The 19,563-nt window shown below is 54.6% G+C and overlaps 1 protein-coding gene across 6 annotated transcripts in view; it reads left to right on the forward strand.

Moving 5' to 3' along the window:
* TRMT44 (tRNA methyltransferase 44 homolog) overlaps window positions 1-19,563 on the forward strand; it is a 55,007-nt gene that overhangs the window by 7,477 nt on the left and 27,967 nt on the right. For 5 of the 6 annotated variants that reach the window (XR_006776105.2, XM_087864317.1, XM_045777067.2 and 2 more), the window contains 9 exons: window positions 1,130-1,244; window positions 3,536-3,755; window positions 5,440-5,508; window positions 6,255-6,362; window positions 7,585-7,656; window positions 10,135-10,241; window positions 11,068-11,251; window positions 13,022-13,421; window positions 15,653-15,769. Coding sequence is in view for 5 of the 6 variants with exons in the window: in XM_087864317.1 (XP_087720443.1) it covers window positions 1,130-1,244; window positions 3,536-3,755; window positions 5,440-5,508; window positions 6,255-6,362; window positions 7,585-7,656; window positions 10,135-10,241; window positions 11,068-11,251; window positions 13,022-13,421; window positions 15,653-15,769 (1,392 nt within the window). In the remaining variant the exon portion in view is untranslated. The remainder of the gene's footprint in view (window positions 1-1,129; window positions 1,245-3,535; window positions 3,756-5,439; window positions 5,509-6,254; window positions 6,363-7,584; window positions 7,657-10,134; window positions 10,242-11,067; window positions 11,252-13,021; window positions 13,422-15,652; window positions 15,770-19,563) is intronic. The other variant, XM_045777063.2, reaches the window with a different exon arrangement.

Consider the following 19,563-nt stretch of genomic DNA (forward strand, 5'->3'; position numbering starts at 1 on the left):
AGTTTGGTCAGGGAGAGAATCTTTGAGACAGGGTGCAGTTAGATTAAAAAGTATTCTTTAAACCTCAGGTCAGAGAAAAGGCACTAACAGTTACTACGTCAGTACCTTTGCAATGTCCTAGGGAGGCTGTAATTTTATTTATTTATTTATTTACTTACTTACTGTCTTTTGAGGGGACATGTAGAAATGTGTATTTCTAGTACAGAGAATGGGGTTACTGTCGAGGGGGGAGTGTCTGGAATGCTTGAGGGAGAAGGTGAAGGAGCTCCAGATGTTGAATGATGAATAGGAGTTTAGCAGGTGAAGAGATTAGTGGAAGGCCGGCTCGTGGAGCAGCTGGTGGAGGCCTCCCTCAGGTTCTTGGGTTTCAGAGCTGGCAGTGGTGTCCAGTCCTTCTCGTGCTTGCAACCTCTTCTTCTGCCTCCAGCTGGAGAAAGTTCTCCTCTTTTCTGGGCCCCTGTGACTGGCCTGAGCCCACCTGCCTAATCCTGGGTACTCCCTTTCCCAAGGTCTGTAGCCTTGTCACATGGCACAGACGCAGGCTGTGGGTATTGGGGAAGATCGCCTTCGAGAGGCTGTGGTACCACATGCAGCAATGCCAAATCGCTGTAGGTGCCTTCCCTCCCAACCCCGCTTCCCCACACTGTCCGCCTCTATGCCCCTGCAAGACTCTTGCCATGTGTCCCCTCTGCCAGGAGACTCTCCGTGATCCTGTCATGTCCAGACGAATTTAGGAGCTCTTCCAGCTTCTATTACCAGTGTTTGGTTACCTTTTACATTTCCCCTCTACCAGACAGATGTTGGTGAGTCAGTGCCCCAAGGCCTTCAGATATGGACGTCGGCATTCCCACATCGGCTTCCCTGCAGGGGAGAGGCAGTGCCCCTCTACAAGGGCTTTCTGCCTTCAGCTCCTGCTGAGCGTGCCTGCTGCGTGAGCCTGGCACCCTGCAGGCTCAGGATGCAGCAGTGGATAGGACATGAAACATGTCTGTCCTCCTGGGCGCTGTGGTAAAGGGGTGGGGAAAGCCCCAGGGGAGCAAAGTCAGGCTGAGTCATGGCTATGTTTAGTATTGCTTCTGATGAAACGGTGAACCAAGCAGTTTTGATTATCCCTGTCTTTTTTCCCCAGATGTCCTCAACGGTACTGTAACTTTTTTACCTTTGGAAGAAGATGACAGAGGGAATGTAAAGGTTGAGACGAGCAACGTGTATCAAATCCGGCTCAGTCAGAGCCAGGAAGAATGGTAAGAGCTAAAGAATGGAGTCCTCTTCCAGGGCTGTATGGTTTCCATCGCACGTCCGGGTAGCTGCCGAATTCAGGGTCATTGAAGAGCTGATGGTGCCTTTTGGCAGCTAAGTTGTGTGAGAACGTGTTTCCTGTTTCTGGTGTCATGACGTGTCATTGTTCCTGTTGGCACGGGGCCTGAGTCTGTATTCTTTACAGCCCATGTAGCCGGGATGATGAGTAGCACCTAGGTTTAGCCGAATCAGGTAATTGCAAATCCTTTATTATTTTCTTTCTTACCACTTGGGAGTGGGGAGTGAGGATAGCTTCCTTTTTTATTTCCTGCCGAGGCTCACGTGGTTTTGGGTGTCACAGGTATTCAGTGGTGCTTATCACGAAAGCAGCAGTTCAGTATCCCCCTCACTTCCATGTGGCACTGGGGCTTGTAGCGTAAATGTGAAGTTTGGTATTTTTAAATGGAAAAGTCAGAGGAAGGTAGATTCACTTAATCACCCTGCTGCTGCTGTTTTCCTGAGAGCCACGTCTGGTGTGTACTTTGCAAAACAGCCTTGGGAACTGCGTCTGTTTAATCAGACTGGGCGTGGCACGTGGCTTTGTGTAACGCAGAGCAGTACAGTTGCGCCGTCACATAGACCTGGGTTTGCCCACTGGCAGTGTGACCGTGGGTATGTCACCTCTGTGGCCCTCAGTCTTCTCACCTATGTGATGGCTTTAATGATTCTTGAGCCTCTGAGGAGGGGCTAGGCTTCGTAGGGACCTGTTGCAGGCATAGGAGCTTGATGGCAATACTTAGGGCCTGGCTGAAGCCTCTTAGAATTGTCTAGAGACTGCCCGAGGAACTGGTCCCAGGCCCTTCCCCCGCATGCTGCTGTTGGAGAGTGGGGCCTGGGAGCAGGCCCCTGGGGGAAGGCGTGTCTCCGGTGGTCACCTGGGGGGCGCCGGTGACAGAGCTGGTAGGTGGCCACTGCAGGCATGTGCTCGCGGCTGCTGTGCAGGCGCCCAGCGTGGCGTGGCCGTAGCAGCGCACAGTACGTTCCATGTGTGGCGGTCACCTTCTTTGCTGATGGACTGAGGGCTCGGACTCGGCTGCCTGCTCCCATCTTTCCAGGTTGGCATTTCCTGTCCTTGCACCCCCGGGGAGCTGTCCTTTACGTCCCCTTAGGCATTCGGGCCAGATACTGAGTGCAAGTTAAATGGGGGTTGACTGGGCTGCGCTGTAGCGCACGGCACTCCTCGTGGGCTCCAGTCATCGCAGCAGTGTTGGTGTGCGCCCACCCCTCTCATGCTCCTCGAGGCACAGCGCGACACATAGATACACGCTCCGCCACCCCGGAGTGCTGCGTACCGCGAAGTGCCAGAAAACAGGTGAAATGCGTCTCTGTTCCCACGTCCCCTCAGTAGCAAAGGCAAAGGTGTTGTGTCAGGTCCGCGCAGAGGGGTGGGCAATGCCTCTGAGGAGGGGGCATCCCAGGTGAGGCCTGAGTGGATGAGGAGTAGGCCATGGGGACTCCGGGGGACACCTGGGAGAAGAGCATGAGACCCAGGGATGAGCAGGGGAAGGGCCTGACAGGGTGTGCCAGCCCCAGCAGGAAAGCGTCCAAGGTGAAGGGACTGGAAAGGGGAGCAGCCCAAGTCCTTCCCAGGCTCCTCCCACATTGTGAACTCCCCGGGGTGCCTGTTACTTAGGGGATGAGTTGTGTTCCTCCGATGCTCATGGTGGCGAAAAGCCTGACCATCCTAGCTGTGCCCCTCTTGCCCAGTTGCCTATGCCTCCACTTGTCCCTGGGGCCCCTGTTGAACGCCACTTTTTTTGTAGCCTTCTTTCTCCGCCCAACAAACTGGGTGTTCTCCCCTGTGCGCGTCCTTAGCCGTAGGGCTGGGCGCTCCACTTTCTGGCCAGGAAGTATTTGGTGAGCCAGTATGCTCACACTTGAGTTACACGTGTGAAAATAGAATGTTAGATCCTGAGACATCTGGAAGCTGGCTAATCAGTGTGTGAAGCAAACGGTAGGAGGAGCTTTGTTACACGTCCATCCTTCTGATGGTCTTCATAGCATAAGTAAACGCATTTTTAACAGCGTTTGTAAGAGAAGGATTCTTTCTGCTTTTGAAAAATGTGTTTTTCTCTATCTGTTGAAAGTTCTGCAACTCGTTCCCGGTTTTTGAGGTTTCAAGTCAAATATTTTGTGATTATAGCTGCCTTAACCTGTGCTCTCTCCTTTTGGTAAGTGATTTAAGAATGAGAATTGAAACTAGCTCTGCTTATTCATATCTCTCTTATTTTTAAAGGTTCATATCTATTTTAATTTTCTGTCCAGAAAACTGGCATTCAGATGGCATTGTTTACCCCAGACCCACCTGGCTGGGGGAGGTGCTGCTGGCCAGGCTGGCCCGGTGGTCTGTGGAAAGCAGGAGGAGCGGATTTAAAAGCAGCCTGTCCCTCATTTCCATCGTCAAGTATAGCAAGATGTACCAGATGCTTAAGGAGAAGCACAAAGACATGGTCAAGGTAACTGGGGAAACATCCATGGTTCCCTTGTTTTGATGAGGGGACATTGGCCAAACTATGCCAGATAAAATCATTTTCCAGTAAACTTTCTGGTGTATGCAGACACAGACATCAGGTCCAAACACAGCCACATAAGGACCCACATTGCAGGATTATTTTGACATACATAGGGCTGCAAACTGCAAAACTGTTGACAGATGATAAAGGATCTTTTTCTTTTCTTTTTGCACATTGCTAATTTTTTTCCAGGCAAATAAAAGGAAAGTATTTAATTGAAAATAATTGGATATTAGTTATGAAATTGCCACATTTCCTTATAAAAACTTGAGGATGTTTAAAGGAAATATATGAAAAATTAAAGTACAAAAGCATATACTTCCAGAAAGAAGATAAATATCAGAACATGTCCTTAACTTTATATTTAAGATGTGAAGGGACAGTAACAGCAAACCTCTGTGCTCACACCCAGAGGAGGAAATAAAGCTTCCCTAATGTGGGCAAACTTCTTTTGTAGTCTTCCTAGCATATGGCCCTCTTTGTGGAAGGAACCATGATTTGTCATTTCTATATGTGGTTTTTGGTTTTGTTTTGTTTTGAGGGGGGTCGCAGAGGGAGAGAATCTTAAGCAGGCCCCGTGCTCAGTGCAGAGCCTGACGTGGGGCTCAATCCCACGACCTTGAGATCATGACCTAAGCGAAATCAAGAGTCAGATGCTCAACCGACTGAGCCACCCAGGCGCGCATATGTGGTGTTTTTGTTTTGTTTTGTTTTTTTAATCAGTTACCTATCGTTTTGTAACAGAGCACCCCAAAGGTCACAGGCTGGAGACAGTGCCCTTTCATTCTTGCTGAAGTGTGAGTCCTAGGCCTGGCTGACCTAAGCTAGGGGCCCCTTCTCTTCCAGATTCTGGCCTGAGAGGCCTTCATTATCTTATTAACTATTCAGTTCCTTCCGGAAAGGACTTTATCTATTATTCCAGTCTTTGAAATTGTCCTTAGTGAGACAGCCGACCTGTCTAATCCCCCACGACTAGAAATGGAAATCTGAGTGTGTAGCCTTGTCGTGGGTTTTTCCTCTTCTGGCAGCTGTCCGTTCTGCGTGTGACCTGTGCGGGCAGTGAGGCGTCACGCTTGTGCAGCCAGTGTGGTGCAGCTTTCGGAGCACTTGTTAGTTGTCCCGTGTGGCAGCGAAGCCTTTAGCTTTCCGGAGAGGGAGATGGGGACCACCTCCTGAGTGCTGCCCCTCACAGGTGACAGCCAGGCGCCAGCAGACCAGAGGGCTGGAGCCCCGGCCTCCTTACCCTTTGCTTTCCTCATCTGGGTTTCCTTGTTCATTTTCCTCGTCTAGATGAACGATGGGGCAGGAGAGCTGAGCGTTCTCCTCGATGTCCAGTTGCTTCATCTAAATAGCTTACATATGTCATTTTTGTTGCAAAATCTTGCAGTGGACTGTAAGGCTCTTGACGTGTCCCGTTACACACATATGCGGTAAACGTTTTGTGTGTTTTCGTGCCGCTCTCTTACCGTGAGAGATTTATCATCAATGTCTGCCTTTGGAATGAGCTTTTTTAAAAATTTTACTGCCCGGTTAGTCTCGTTGGACTTATGCTGATGGGGCTACTTTAAGTGTAGTGAAATGGTGGCTGATGAGCAAACAATTACATGTGCCCTGGAAAATGTTTTAGATGTGGCCTGAAGTGACCGATCCCGAAAAGTTCGTGTATGAAGACGTGGCTATCGCTGCCTACCTGCTGGTAAGTGCGTGTCCCATCCCTAAGCCCCTGTGGGGTGGGGCAAGGTTGCTACCGCCGGCACTACCAGCGGTTAGCAGCAGTCATCCAGTCCTAACTTAGCGTACCGTTTGGTAGCACGTGCACGGGTTTGTGTGTGAGGAACACGTCTGCGCCCTGAAATCTAACCGCAGGGGCTCCAGCTCAGCCGGGGCTTTCCTGACGAACCCTCACCTTGGAGGCACCGTGTCGCTCGTGCCGCCGATGGGACCCCTGTGACAGGCACTTGCCCTCCAGTCCTGGCTCTGTCCTTAGCTAGCTTGCTAGTCCCCAAATTTGGGTGTGCCCTTGACTTAATAGTCTTGATTTTCTTATCTAAAAAATGTTTAGGCCAGATCATTTCTGATTTCCTTTCATCTGTGATTCTCAGAGCCTTTTTAGAAATCGCATATTTTGCTTTATCAGAGTAAACAGCCTAGAAGAACTGAGAGGAGGCATGAAGCACTAACAGTAATCTGTAAAGCTCTTGCCCAGAGAGGACCACTTTCAGGTGGACTCTTGCTGGGAGGAGAAAGCTTCAATGCCCCCACGGCATTAGGCGAAGGCAGCTCCTCCTGCTCACTTGTGCGTCACCTGCGTAACCCTAGGGCCGCAGAGCAGGCCTGTCCGCCCGTCCTGGAAATGCGATTTGTAATCCCATGCAGAGTTTGTGTCTGAATTATTCTTGGAGGGAGTGAATCAGGAACTGATTTTTTTTTTTTTTAACTTAGATTTTATGGGAAGAAGAAAGAGCTGAGCGGGGCTTGACGGCCAAGCAGTCCTTTGTTGACTTAGGATGCGGGAACGGTCTCCTGGTCCACATCCTGAGCACTGAGGGGGTGAGGTCTGCTTCCGAAGCCATTTCTAGTGCTTTTTCCAAGTGTCTTTGAGTCTGGTACAAGGTCCTTAAGGTCTTTCACTGCCGGTACCAGCTGGATCCAGAGCCTGCCTGGCTGTCGGGCTGGGACCGAGGAGAGCAGGCGGCCTGTGTGGATGGGGGCGCGGACAGCCATCCCGCTGGAGAGAGCGGGGCGCCTGTGGACGACAGACTTTGCACAGTATGGTTGCTGTGGCCGCCAGGCGCTTTTTAGGGAATGCAGCACGTCAGGGCCCCGGGAGGGGAGTGAGAGGCAGTAGGTTCTGCCCTCCAGAAGCTGGAATCCCCACTCAGAGGCCAGCTGCGCTCCCGCCGTGATGTACACTGGCGACACTGGTGTGTGCGCCGTTTTCTGGATCCGTGAAGTGAAGGCGGGACGTGCTTAGAACAGCCCTTGTCGCTCGGAGCAGTTCAGTGTGAGCCCCGAGCTTCCCCAACCGGTGCCTCTGGCCGGCGTCCAGCCTTCCTGCGGAGTCACTGTCACCCGGTGACCCCGGCTGACTTCTGACTGTAGCATTCTGCCCTGTGGGAGAGGCACTCCATCCATAGCTGTAGGAGCTTGAAATGGGGTTCTTAGAATGTAGTTTTTATTTGCTTTATTAAAAAATGAGTTTGTAACGGTAATACCTGTAAACAAGGTGTCTGGTGGGTGTCAGCACATCGGGTGGTGACCTGCAGATAGGTGAGGGTACCTCACCCCAGGACACGGTACCTCGTGCACCCCTTCTCTCTCCCCGACTTGGAAATGAGCACGGTTGCCCCATGAGAGCCGGCGGGCACGGGCACACATCCTAGGGAAGAAGCAGACGCAGAGGAGGGGCCTTGTCTGCTGGCAAGCTGGAGGGGTGGACGGGCTGGGGCCTGGGCTTGACTCGGGGTCACAAGAGAGGCTCTGTGTCCAGATGTGTCTCCTGGGCCACTGGCCTTGTACATGTTTCCACACCTGGACTCCATTTCCCCTTTGTGAAGACTCCTGGTGACCCTTAGTGGAGTGTGGGCCCTGACCTGGGCCTTGTGGGGGTATGAGTGTCTGTGTGAGTTGCTGAGAAACCGCGGGTGCCACTGGTGAATGTGAAGGGTCTCTTGCATTCCACGCTGGTGGCAGTCCCTGCAGAGTTTAATTTGTTCTTGCTCATTTATTATAATGTATTGATGTTGACCTGTGAATTCTGAAATTCTTTTAGCATCCAGGCAGAGGGATCGATGTCCGAAGAAGAAAAATCTGGGACATGTATGGACCACAAACTTGCTTAGAGGTACTGACCTTGTTTGTTTGCTTTTGGCACGGTTGTCCCCTAGGGGTCCTTGTTTTCACGAGTGTGCCCAGTGCCGACCTTTCTAGGTGCGTGTTATCTAGTCCTCACGCGGTACCAGCTGTTGGTCCCCTGTCACGCCCACTGTTCCCGGAGGGCAGGGCACACGCGCACTGCTCGCCATGAAGGCCCCTTAGCCTCTCGGCTCACGTCCTGTTCTTGACCGTGTTTTCAGATGACGAGTTTCACTACATAAATCCTCCTGCATCAATCTTAGTCCCCTTAAAAGAAGTCTGTCATAGGCCAAACTTGAGAAGGTTTGGATGATATTATCACAATGGTTTTCAGAAAGGTTTTACTTCAAATACACTTTCAGGAAGAGTTTTGAATGCCCTAAGGGATGCATCCAAAAACCAGGAGAAAAAGTAGAGATTTGCATATTTACCAAATCTTTGCATGCCTTCAGCCTGCCAGGCGTTCTCAAGTGCTGGTGGTTCAGCAGTGACAAAAGGCTCCTGCCCTGTGGGGGTGGGGCCCCCCACGATACACCGTGGGCACGGGGTCGTTGGTGTGGTACATGCTGAGGAGGGTGAGGGGGCCGCTGTAGGGCCAGGTCGTGCTGTGTATCTGGGGTGGCCGGGAGGGCCTCCCAGCAAGAGGGCAGGTGGCGAGGAGTCCGGGAGAGGAAGGTAAAATGCTCGGCCGGGCTGGGGCGGGGCCGCAGGTGTGCAGGTGCTCCGTGGGGCTGTGTAAGTGGGCCACACATTTGCTCTGAGCCGTCTAGTGGCCCGGCCTCCGGAGCCCATGACCATGGGGCCACAGTGAATCCAGGTCCCTGAAGCCTTGCTCAGGAATAGCTCACTTGTCCTGGTACCAGTCAGAGAGGAGTGTCTCCCCAAGGGAGAAAGTGACCGGCCCCCTGAGCAGCAGTCCCACGTCAGGTCTGGTGTCCAGTGTTTACGGCTTTGCTGTCGGTTCGAGGCCTCCGAGCCAGGCAGAGTGCTGACGGGACTTCTCATGTTCACTTTTTGCTGTGGCCAGCACAAGGGTGCACGGGTGTCAGGAAGAGTGTGACCGTCCCGGAAGCTCACGGGCGTCACCGTTACTCTCGTGACCCCACTCGGCCTGCTGCTCTGGTGAAACAGATCTCAGCTCTGCCATTTCATCTGTAAATAGTAAGGCTCTGAGACTTTTTATACTTTCTGCCTCACTTTCTTTTAAAGTGGAGAATAATATTGCAAAAAATAAAGATTAGTGGAAGGGAGTTCAGGGCTGCCTCTGTGGGCTCGTTTTCTTTATCTGCTGGGCAAAAGCTGAACATGAGTTTACAGCCTCTTTCAAAATCCTCGTTTGATTGTAAGCAAGGGGCTGCTGAAATCAAAACCACTGTCTTAAATAACATCAACTGTAAATTATGTTTTTATTCATGCAGGCCATTTAAAGGGAAATAGGCAACTTTAAATCTAGACTGGGTGGGAATAGAGAATAATATCACAGTTTTGTTTTTCCTGTTTTTAAGTCATGTATGTATCTGTTGAGCGGTACTGTTTTCGGTATTTTAATATATGTGTAAGTAGAAATCCATATGCTTATTTAAGAACCAGAAAGACTGTAGAGTTTAAATTCTTTTGTATACATCACGTCTGCAAAACACCCCCAGTTTTGTTGTGCTACAGAACAGCCTTGAAAGTGAGGGTGTCATAATGGCCTCCCAGTTTGTTTTGATCAAGGAGTAGAGCCGCACTTACTTCCCTTGGGGGTTCGTTCTTCAGTTTTAAAATTAGGAGGATTTTGAGTGGTCGTATAGTATCTTTTCTCTCTGTCTTTCCGGTTCTTACCAACAGACCCATTGTTGGGGCCTGACATCAGTCATTCATGATGGCCATTCTTAAATCATGAAATCAAGCTGTTTTCGGCTTAATTACGGGAATTATCGGAATGGTTAACCTGCCTGTGGAGTGGGTTTTCACTTGGTGTCTGAGTGTTTACATGAGATCGCACAACCGCAAAGGCTTATTCTGCCAAATTTAAACTGCTCCCATCTTATCTTTCCTTGTGCTGTCGTGGGTCTGCTTCATCACGTAGGTGGACAGACGTGAGGTTGCGTGATGCATTATGTGACACACTTGAGTCAACTTCAGACCTGCTTGCGTTCCACTCACTTGCTCCGACTTTCTGGAGCGTGGAAACCGTTTCTTTGTCCCACCTCCCGTAGCTCGTGTATGCTGCTGTGCAGAACCACGTTTGTACAGCTTAGGAAACGATGAGCACTCAGAGAGCATCGTTGGTTTCTTAGCGATGACACCAGAAGCTGCCGTATTTCACACCCGTGTAGACGCGGCCCTACGTTCAGGTGCCTGCCCAGCATCCACGAGGCCCCGGGGGCTGAGACCACGCCCAGCAAGCCGAGGTTCAGCGGGGCCTCAGCAGCTCTGGGCTGCTTTACTGAGCACCTGGTTTTGTTTTGTGTTTTTCTTTTAGGAAGGTGCAATCACCCCAAATGATAAGACCCTTTTCCCTGACGTCGACTGGTTAATTGGTAACCATTCCGATGAACTGACGCCGTGGATACCTGTCATTGCGGCCCGGTGAGCAGGTGGTCGAGGCAGTAGGGCGGATGGCGGGGGATGTTTTGGTGCCTGAACCTCGCGGTCCAAATCTCGCCGCCGGTGGCTGTCGAACACTGCAATGGAGCTGGTTGAGATTGTTGAGAGGACAGTGTGCCGAGCATGTCGGGTCAGGGTTAAAGTCTGCAGACGTGCTTCACGGCATTCTTGTGTTGAACGGCGCTCATGAAAACTGATGACTTCTGCTGCGGGGTTTACAGCCAGAGCTGAGAGACAGGGCACGTTGGTGGAAGTTTTCTCCCTGACAACAACAGGGTCGGTCTTCAAAGGAAAAGTGTGTGACAGTAGTGACACTTGCAGCGGTATTTATCTCCCAGCCCAGGGGCTGTATGCGGGGCGGTGGTGCTCCTAGGTCAGGAGGAGGCGTCGCGAGGATGCAGGTGACGTTGCTGCCCTGATGTCTTGTGGCTGCGGCTTCTCATCCAGGGTCTTTTGAACTGTCCTGGCTCTCGAAGAATCACATAGGTCAAGGCACAAGTACTTAGCCTTTGCTGTGTCTGCCTCCGAGGTCCGTCCCTCCCAGCCGAAGTCTTAAGCGCTTCAGGAAGTCTTATGTTTCAGTTGACGAGAACAACTGCAGTAGGGAAGGTTTTTATAAAAGTAACTAGATTCATGTTTTATGCCATGCTGCATTGTTTCTAGAAATTGAATTAGGGAGAGGTGTTACTCATTTTCTCATCTAGAAAACATGGGCAGCCACCAGCACACGTGTGTGTTACCCCAGTGCTCGATAGCCATGCGGCTTCCCGCTGAATTTTCTTTTGGTTTTTGTGGATTGATTTCGAAGGTCGTCCTACGGCTGCCGTTTCTTTGTCCTTCCCTGCTGCTTCTTTGACTTCACTGGAAAGTACTCCCGGAGGCAGAGCAGGAAGACTCAGTACCGAGAGTACCTTGATTTCATCACGGAAGTGGGGCTGGCCTGCGGGTTTCACATCGAGGAGGACTGCCTGCGCATTCCCTCAACCAAAAGGGTACGTCCTGGTCACCGTGGGCTCACCGTCCTCGGTGAGGTGCTGGCGTCTGGATGGGGGGCTCAGGGCTGTGTCATAGAACCACAGGGGACACTGGCGTTTGGCACTGGGTGCGTTCCAGAAGCTGCCTGTGCTGATCTCAGCATCTCATCCACGGGTGGCGTTTGGAGGGCTCATTCTGCCCCCACGGCCCCTCCCGTGGCAGCTTTGCAGGACCCTCGCGGAGTCTTCATTTCCTTCCCAGAAACTGCGTGTGACTCTCGGGGACCTGCCCAGAGTGGACGTCAGCCTGACTTGTGTAGCAGTGGCCCAAGTGTCATCTAAGGCTGCCCGCTCTAAGTTCCGACTCCTGGGGTTCCCCAGTGATTGGCCGAAATTGAAGTTTGGTTCAGAAGTTCAGAATGATTCCCGTTTTCTCCTTACGTGCTTCATGGCCGACTCGGCAGCGTTCCCACTCACCCTCTGAACCATCGGTTTGTGGTGGTCTCTGATGGCTTCCTTTTGTCAGGCCCCATGGCCGTCAGTGTGCTTTTTTTGAGCAGCAAAACACAAAAACCGATCATATCCAAATTATAGGCTCGATTGCTTGACGTGGCAAAAAGGATCCAAGACAGGTGTGAGGTGAACTCTTGGCTTTGCCACCTGCTAGCCGAGAACTCTCGGGAACATTGCATACTGTGCTGTGTCCTCATGTGTCCAGCAGGGAGGAGATAACGCGGCGTCTTCATCGTAGGCATTCAGTGGTGGTGGTGACTGGGGCCCACGTGGCCTCAGGTACATCCTTGCTGCCCATGCAGTCACTGCTCAAATCACTCTGAAAGCTTCCTTTAGGACTCCGCTTTGGAGCCATGGTGTCATTCTCGTAAATGCCCTCATGTTGGCAAGTCACTCCGCTGAAGCTTGAATTGAGTCAGGGAACCCCTGGGATTTGGGTCATGTGGGTACAAGGCTCCCACAGTTTGGGATTTCCCTTGTCTTTCCGTTGTCTTGCTGAAGAGCACGTACCAGTCCTTAATCTCTCCGAGCCTCAACTTTCTTGTAACTCGGTGGTTTGGGGGGCAAATGCAAGAGCAGATGTCCACACAGCAGCGATCCCCACACAGAGGGCTGATGACGCCCGGCACGCTTTTTCCCATGCAGGATATTACATCACCTTCCCGGGATCACTCATGGAGCCAGTGGCACAGCTGGAGTGTGGTGAGGGGTGGCTCTGATGCAATTAGAGCCGCTTTCTTTCATTGCCTGTAACATGGCTTTGTGGCTCACGCCCAGGAAGGAAGTCGAGACACTGTGCTCGGGGCGGTGTTGCTGGACCAGCCTTGCTTGCCCCGGGGACACCTGTGCGGCAGCCTTCACCCAGATGTACAGAGGAGGAGAGCACGGAATGGGCATCCGTGCTGCACTGGGTCCAAAGAAGGACGTCTCGTTGTGAGAGCTCGGGCCTACTGTCAGTGTCTGCACTTGCGGGTCACACAAAGGGTCCCACGGGTCAGGTGTTCAGAGTGGGCATGGCCGTGAGCTCGGCAGATGTGCACTCGTGATTTGTACCCATGTGTTAGGGCTCTGAAAGTCCGAGCCATGAGATTCTTCATGGGCTTTTGCTCTTGGCTTATTTTGGACGTTTTTATTGGTATTGGTTTTTAAAATAAGCATTTCTTGCATGATAAATGTCTAAAACTTTAATTTGTGCTGCAGAACAAGAGAATTGAATGGAAACCATTGACATGCTGTAGGAGCCTGGTAAAATACTCTGCTGTTTTTCACATGCAGGTTTGTCTCATTGGGAAATCCAGAACATACTCGCCTGCTGGAGAAGTTTCCATGGATGAGCAGAGAACCCAGTACATTAACAGCAGGCGGGGCCGCCCTGTGAGCCCACATGGCGAGGCGCCTGCCCCTTCTCCATCCCAGGGATGTGCGGGTCACCCCCACGGGCACCAGGCTCTGGACTCCGGGGCTGCCGAGGGAGGGGCAGAGGCCCAGGCCGACCAACTCTGGCTGTCTGGATTTCAGCCTAGAGAAAAAGCTGAGCGCGTGAGGAATTGTGCCACTCTTCCTCAGGATTTTATTGACCAAGTGGTTTTGCAAGTGGCACATTTGCTGTTGGATGGAGAGCAGTTAAACCCAGGAAGTGCTCCATGCGGCGGCTCGAAGGCCTGGAACCGAGGAGGTAGGCCCCCAGCCCCCAGACCCCCAGCAGCTGCGTGCCTGCTGGCTTTCAGGCAGTATCTCGGCTCTCCTTTAGGACCAACTTAAAATTGTGTGGTTGTTTTTAATTATGTTTATTTTAAAGAGACATCGATGGTGAATAGGCCACTTATACACTTGTTGAAGTTTTCCTTGTAGTTCCCATTAACGTGCAGGACTCGGTTCCCTTAGAGGAAGGCACTGAGGGCAGAAGGGTAGCATTCGGGTCCTTAATTAACCTCTACAGAATTGTCCAGGCTTCAGGGTGTGGAGCCCTTTATTTTCAATTTAAAGGAGTTATCCAAACTGAACACAGAGTCCTGAATGCCAGGAAAGTGCACTGTTCCCTTGACAATAAGGTAACATTTTGGAGATGTAGTCTGAGAACATGGTTCTCTTTGAAATCCCCAAAGTGCAAGACTCAGACGTGATGAAAGGGAGAAAATTATATCTGATTGTTCTCATAGGATGGATAATGTGCTGAAATCAGTGGCATTCAAGAGAGATAGGGACCAAAGTGTGGGCTTCAATGATTTTGTAAGGTGAGTGTTTCAAGTCCTAGGCGGCTAGGCTGGTCCAGGCTGGTTTCTTTCCCGCCCGGCGGCGCCAGAGGGCGCTGTGCAGCTGGCTGGGTCAGGCAGCACCAGCGACTTTCCTCTGAGTTTTTGGGGTCACTGGAGGAGCTGGGGGAGCCCTCCCTCAGCCTGTCAGGGGCTGCTGCCTGGCTGGCCCGTGAGTAGAGGGCGCAGGAGGAGGCGGTGAGCCTGACCTCCCCCACCCGTGAGGTTGTCCTGCTCTGAGCCTCCACGGCTCTTGTGTACTTGCCATGGGGCAGCGCCGGGGAGCATCTCCCCTTCTCTGCGAATCACCCTGGTGGCGTCTGATTGGAGGGCCTCTCTAGGGATGTGGTGGCAGCTGTGGCCAGAGCCCCCGCTGCAGGTGGCTGACCATCCGTGTAACTGGGCGCCAGCCCTGAGGCCTGTGGGCGGCTCTGTGGGTGGGCACCGCACTTCCTGGTGCACCCTGCTGAGGCGGGGCCCGAGTGAAGAGGAGGGCGAGCTGGGTGGGGTCTTCCAGTGGGGCTTCGAAGGTGGGGTCTTCCAGTGGGGCTTCGAAGGGCCCGGGAGCCCACAGCAGGTGGGCAGGCACCTCAGAGAGGTTTGGGTGAGTCTGAAAACGTGGAGTTGGACCTTCAGACCCAGGAATGATTGCGCTCAGGAGGTGCTTGCCGGTGCCTGGGACGGACTCTGGCCGCAGCAGACGGAGTCCTCTCCTAGGCTCAGACGTAGAGAGCGGGTGGCTCTGATCGTCGGGTCTCGGGTCCCAGGTGGCCCGCCCAGCGGAAACAGCGGAGCTGGTGGGTCATTCTCCCCGCGTGGGTCTCAGTGTCTGGGCCTGGCCTGTGGTGCTCCCGTGACGTGGACCTGCGCCCTGGGCCTCTCAGCCCACAGGTTCCTGCCCTCGGGTGGTCTTCCCACCTTTGGGTTGCTGGGATTTAGTGGCCCCTCCGCAGCCTGCCCCTGTGTGGCGTACGCGCGGGTCCGTCCCCAGGCCCTGCAGTGATCTCGGCAGGGGAGCACAGGACAGGAGGGGTGCTCCTTGCCCTCACAACTGCGGCAAGACGTGCACATGGCCGAGGATGAGCAGCCGGGAGTGGCGTGTGGAGCTGTGCGTGTGAGCGCCGCGTCAGGAGCTTGCGCGGGGCCAGAGTCACGAGGGGCAGGGAAGGCTGTGTGGGCCTGTTGCGGCCTTCTCCTTGGGCATCCTGCGTGCTCTCGGAACGGGTTTGAGGCCGCGGAGAGGTGCATCTTGAAGGTCGGCCGGGCCTGGGTGGATGGACTCCCAGCCACAGGGCGGCTGCTCCCCGGGGCATCCGGGGCCGGGCCACACAGCCGTGCTGATTTTCTGTCTGGGAGGCAGGCTTGTGTCCGCCGGCCTGCAGAGTCGTTGGGTGGGCGTGGGGGAGACCCCCGGTGCAGGGCTGGCAGGCGGGAAGTCCCTGGCATTGCAGGTGGTGGGGGCTCGGCCCGTGCGTTCCAGCTCCGTGGTGCGTGGCACGGACTTGGGGCGAAGGTCATTCTCAGCGCCCGTCCCGCTGCCGCGGGTGAGGGCCAGATGTGACGGAGCTAGCACGTCCCTGGGGCCGTGAGCCTGACTGTTTAACAGTGTCCAGCAGTCTTGATGGTGTCGTTGGGCAAACCCGGTTTTCCGCAGGAAGCCTCTCCTTGGAGGAGGTCGCCCAGGAGCTGGACAGGGAGACGCTGCGGCGCCTGAAGCGGGAGTGCGGCGGCCTGCAGACGCTGCTCAGAAACAGCCACCAGGTGTTTGAAGGTAAGGGCACCGAGCCTGCCAACGCGCTCGTTTCTCAGGTCGGGGGACGCGCTCCACCATCCCTGAGTCAGAATGTTCTTCTCCACAGACTGCCATCACTGCCCCCGCTTCTCCTATGAAGTAAAGATTGCTTTATTCTTTTAAAAAATGTTTAAAAATGTATCTATTTTAGAAAGAGTGCACGCACGCACACACAAGTGATCAGAGGGGAGGGGCAGAGGGAGAGAGAATCTCTAGCAGGCTCCCTGCTGAGGGCCGAGCCTGATGTGGGGCTCAATCCCCGGACCCTGAGATGCTGCCCTGAGCTGAAACCAAGAGTCGCACCGCCCAGGGACCCCGGAGTAAAGTTTGCTCTGGAGGAGATTTAGACTGCCAGGAAAGGGGGAGGGAGAGGATCGCGTCCCCTGCCCAGGCCCAGCTTCTGCCCGCTCAGCATCTTCCACCAGGAGGGACGTTGGCCACACCTCTTCTCTGAATTTCTCTAGCCCCTCAAGGCATGACCCCCCACCCCGGTCTGGCCTTACCCCTGTCCAGGATGTGCTCACGCCTCACATGGAAGGAAGGGCAAGTCTGAAAGCCTCCTGGTGGGGTGTCGCTGGAGGACTTTGTGGGCGGGCGGTTGTTATTTCCGTTGGCTCTGGGCTCCTGCAGACTGGAAGCATCCCGAGCTCCCAGCTGGGGCCTGGGCAGTTAGAGGAGGGAGCCCTGATTCCTGTCCCCTTCCCTGCCCTGCTTGCCTGCCCCACGCTCCAGGCTTCCGGGATGGCCAGGAACCTGTGCCCTTTCACTCGGTCCGCCCCTGGCCTCCCGGGGCGTCCGGGCTGGTGGGGAGGGGACGTGGAAGCAGTGCTCACATGGGGACCTGGGCTGGAAAGAAGCTTCCCTCGTTTACAGTGTTCAAGCATACACCCACTGTCCAGATGTTCGGTCATTTGTCATATGTGGTTCTTGAAGCTCTTTTCCCCCTTTTCTTTGTGGGGGTATTTTAGAGTGAATCCCAGCCTATCTTCTCTGTCACCCCTGAGTGCTTCAGCGAGGGGCGTCGGGTATCACCGTATCACTGTAGTGCCATAGGCACGTTTCCCCCGGAGTCTTGCTGTGCAGGGAAGCCTACCCTCCTCCCAGGAAGGAGGCAGGAGGGCCATGGTGGGGACATGATATCTGGGCTGGGACTCTGTAAAGGGGATGAAGAACAGCATTCCTGAAGGATCTGGGCTGGGGAGGAGCAGGATGGGGCCATGATGGGTGTGGGTGGCCTGCAGCCCCCCAGGCCGTGAGGAGGGTTTGGGCCTCTGTGATGGGAGGCAGGTGCAGGGCAGGTACAGGGTGTGCAGATGGTAGGTTCTGGGTGATCGGGCACGAAGATGGGCTGACAAGTGGGGTCCAGAGAAGACCAGGCCAGCAGGGACTGCGCAGCTGCTGAGGTGAGCTCCTGCGAGCGTGTGCTGCCCGCTGGCCTCGTACCCGGCCTAGCCGCACCCACTGCTGCCAGGCTTTGGCCTCCAGGTTGCCGTGTGTGGCCCCCTGGCTTGTGTTCCACTCACTGTGCTGCTTCCTGTCCTGCAGGCTGCCGCAGCTGGCTCCCTGCCCCCATCCCTGTGCCCTGGGCCCTCTGGTGGTGTCGCCGTAGTGCTAGACCACAACCTAGACACCTTTCCTAAGCTGCTTCCCATCTGCCCCCACCCGGCCCTGCCTCGCTGGGCCCCAGGGTCTTGTGTGCTTCTGTCACTCGGCCTCCCGCATTTGGTCACATCACCGCCTCAGCTAGACGTGCGCTCCCTGCAGGTGGGGCCGGGCTTGAGCCCAAGAGGAGCCCGTGTCACAGAATGAAGGCAGTAGCCCCTCGAGGAGGGCACACTTCCCTGACCCCTCCTCACAGGGAGATGGTGATTGGTGCGAGACCATGGGAGACCAGGCCATGAAGTGCCCCCTGTGAGCAGAGCCTAGGAGGAGGGGGAGGCCCACACGCCTTGTCTAGGGATGCGGGCAGTTATCTCAGCCCCAGGATTTGGGTCAGTCCCCACACCCCCACTCTTGTGCCAGTGACTCAGGGCAGGTGGCCAGGGCTGATGGAAGCGCATCTATCTGTCCATTCCCAGCCTGTAAAGCTAAGGGGGTTGGGCGCTGTCACCTTCTCTTCCCTGCGCATGTGTGCACATGAGACATGAGAGCTTGGGTGAGCGTGGCCCCCACGCATGCATGGGAGAGCTTGGGTGCACACGGCCCCCCACGTGTGCACAGGAGAGCTCTGGGCTGTGCGCGGGTGTGCGTGGCCCGCACGCGTGCACGGGAGAGCTCGGGTGCGCAGGCTTACAGTGCCTTTGGGTGGCCCGGGTACCCTTGTGGAGCTAGACTTTGTTTTCGATTAAACCTGGTTTTGCTCTGAGAAATGCTTGTGATGGCATTGAGGGCTGTACGTGGAACCGGAGTCTCCATGTTTGGGGTGGCTGCAAAGGCCGGGGCGTGGGCGGGCAGGACCTCCGCCGTGGGGTGGAGCCACGGGGAGGAGGGCGGCCTTCCCGACCTGAACCCTAACCCGGCCAAGCTCTGGCACAGCTGCCTGGGCCCTGCTCTCCATGTCACAAGGCCTTTGTCAGGGAATACGCCCACTGCAACCCAGAAGGGCTGCGCTTCTGTTTTTCCCAGCGTGGCTTTTTGTTTAACTTCTTGAAAGCATACCTTTTTTTTACCACTATAAATATGCACGTATGTGATTGCTTTTCTATGCAGTTCACATGGCGGGGGGGCACATTTATTTTTGGAAACACTTCTGAGGAGGCGGCTTGGGAACTGAGCTCTGAGTAAACATTGCGCTCACAGTCATGCAAGAACCATGCGGGAGGCTGCTCTGATCTGTGAGGCTGTTTTCAACGAGAGCGGCTAGTCTCTGGTCATGTTTACAGGGCCGAGGAGATAAGATGGATTTTGGATGCCCTCCGTTCCGCCAGCGCTGAGCACCTTGTGAGGGACTGGCTGGTGCCCAGGCGGGCGTGTGCTGAGGTCAGGGGCCGGGGGGTGCGGTGGGGGGTGTGGTGGGGGCGGCCCTGGCCGAGTGGTCTGTGCCTGCGGTGCCGTCACCCCCTGTGCTGGCTGTGGTGAACGTGTGGCTGCCGCTGACAGGTGGGGGCCTGCCCAAAGTCTCTCCTGAATGGAGAGGCTGGCCTGGCAACCCAGGCCACGTCTGATCAGAACGTGAGCATGGTGCACTGTTCCGGTAAACTGTCCGTAGTGGTTTTCCAGAATAGCCTGCCGCCAGTTCCTCAGAGCGCTTTGGCTGTGGTAACGTCTGCTGTCAGAAGCGGGTGGGGAACGGCCCAGCAGGTCCTGTGGGCTGTGTTCAGCAGGTCCGAGCCAGTGCGTACTTCTGGGAGGAAACGGGAACGTCAGATCAGGGACATTTGGTAGAATGTATTGTGTTCCTGCGATTCCATTTTAGAATCAGGAGCATATTTCCCAGTGGGGACAGTCCACCGGTACTCTGACCCATGAGCTGGCTGGAGTGGGTACAGGTGCCCAGGCCTACCTGGGATGGGAGCTGGGGTGTCAGGAGGGGCCCAGAGGGAGCTGCCCTGGGAGCTGCAGGCGGGAGCACGTCACCGTCTCTGCCAGGGCCGGTCCTCTGTCATTGGTGCCCAGGCCCCCTTTCTCCTGACCCTGCAGGTGTTGCTCCAGAAACATGGTGAGGTGCCCTCTGGACTCACAAAGCCACTGTGGAGGGAGGGCCTGCTGAGGGCCAGCCTCTCTTCAGGGGAGAGGACCCCTGTGGAGGCTTTGGCCCCCACCCCGCCCTTTCC

This window comes from Ursus americanus, chromosome 8 (assembly GCF_024610735.1).
Source record: "Ursus americanus isolate L20-20 chromosome 8, mUrsAme1.1.p, whole genome shotgun sequence".
Lineage (NCBI taxonomy): Eukaryota > Metazoa > Chordata > Mammalia > Carnivora > Ursidae > Ursus > Ursus americanus.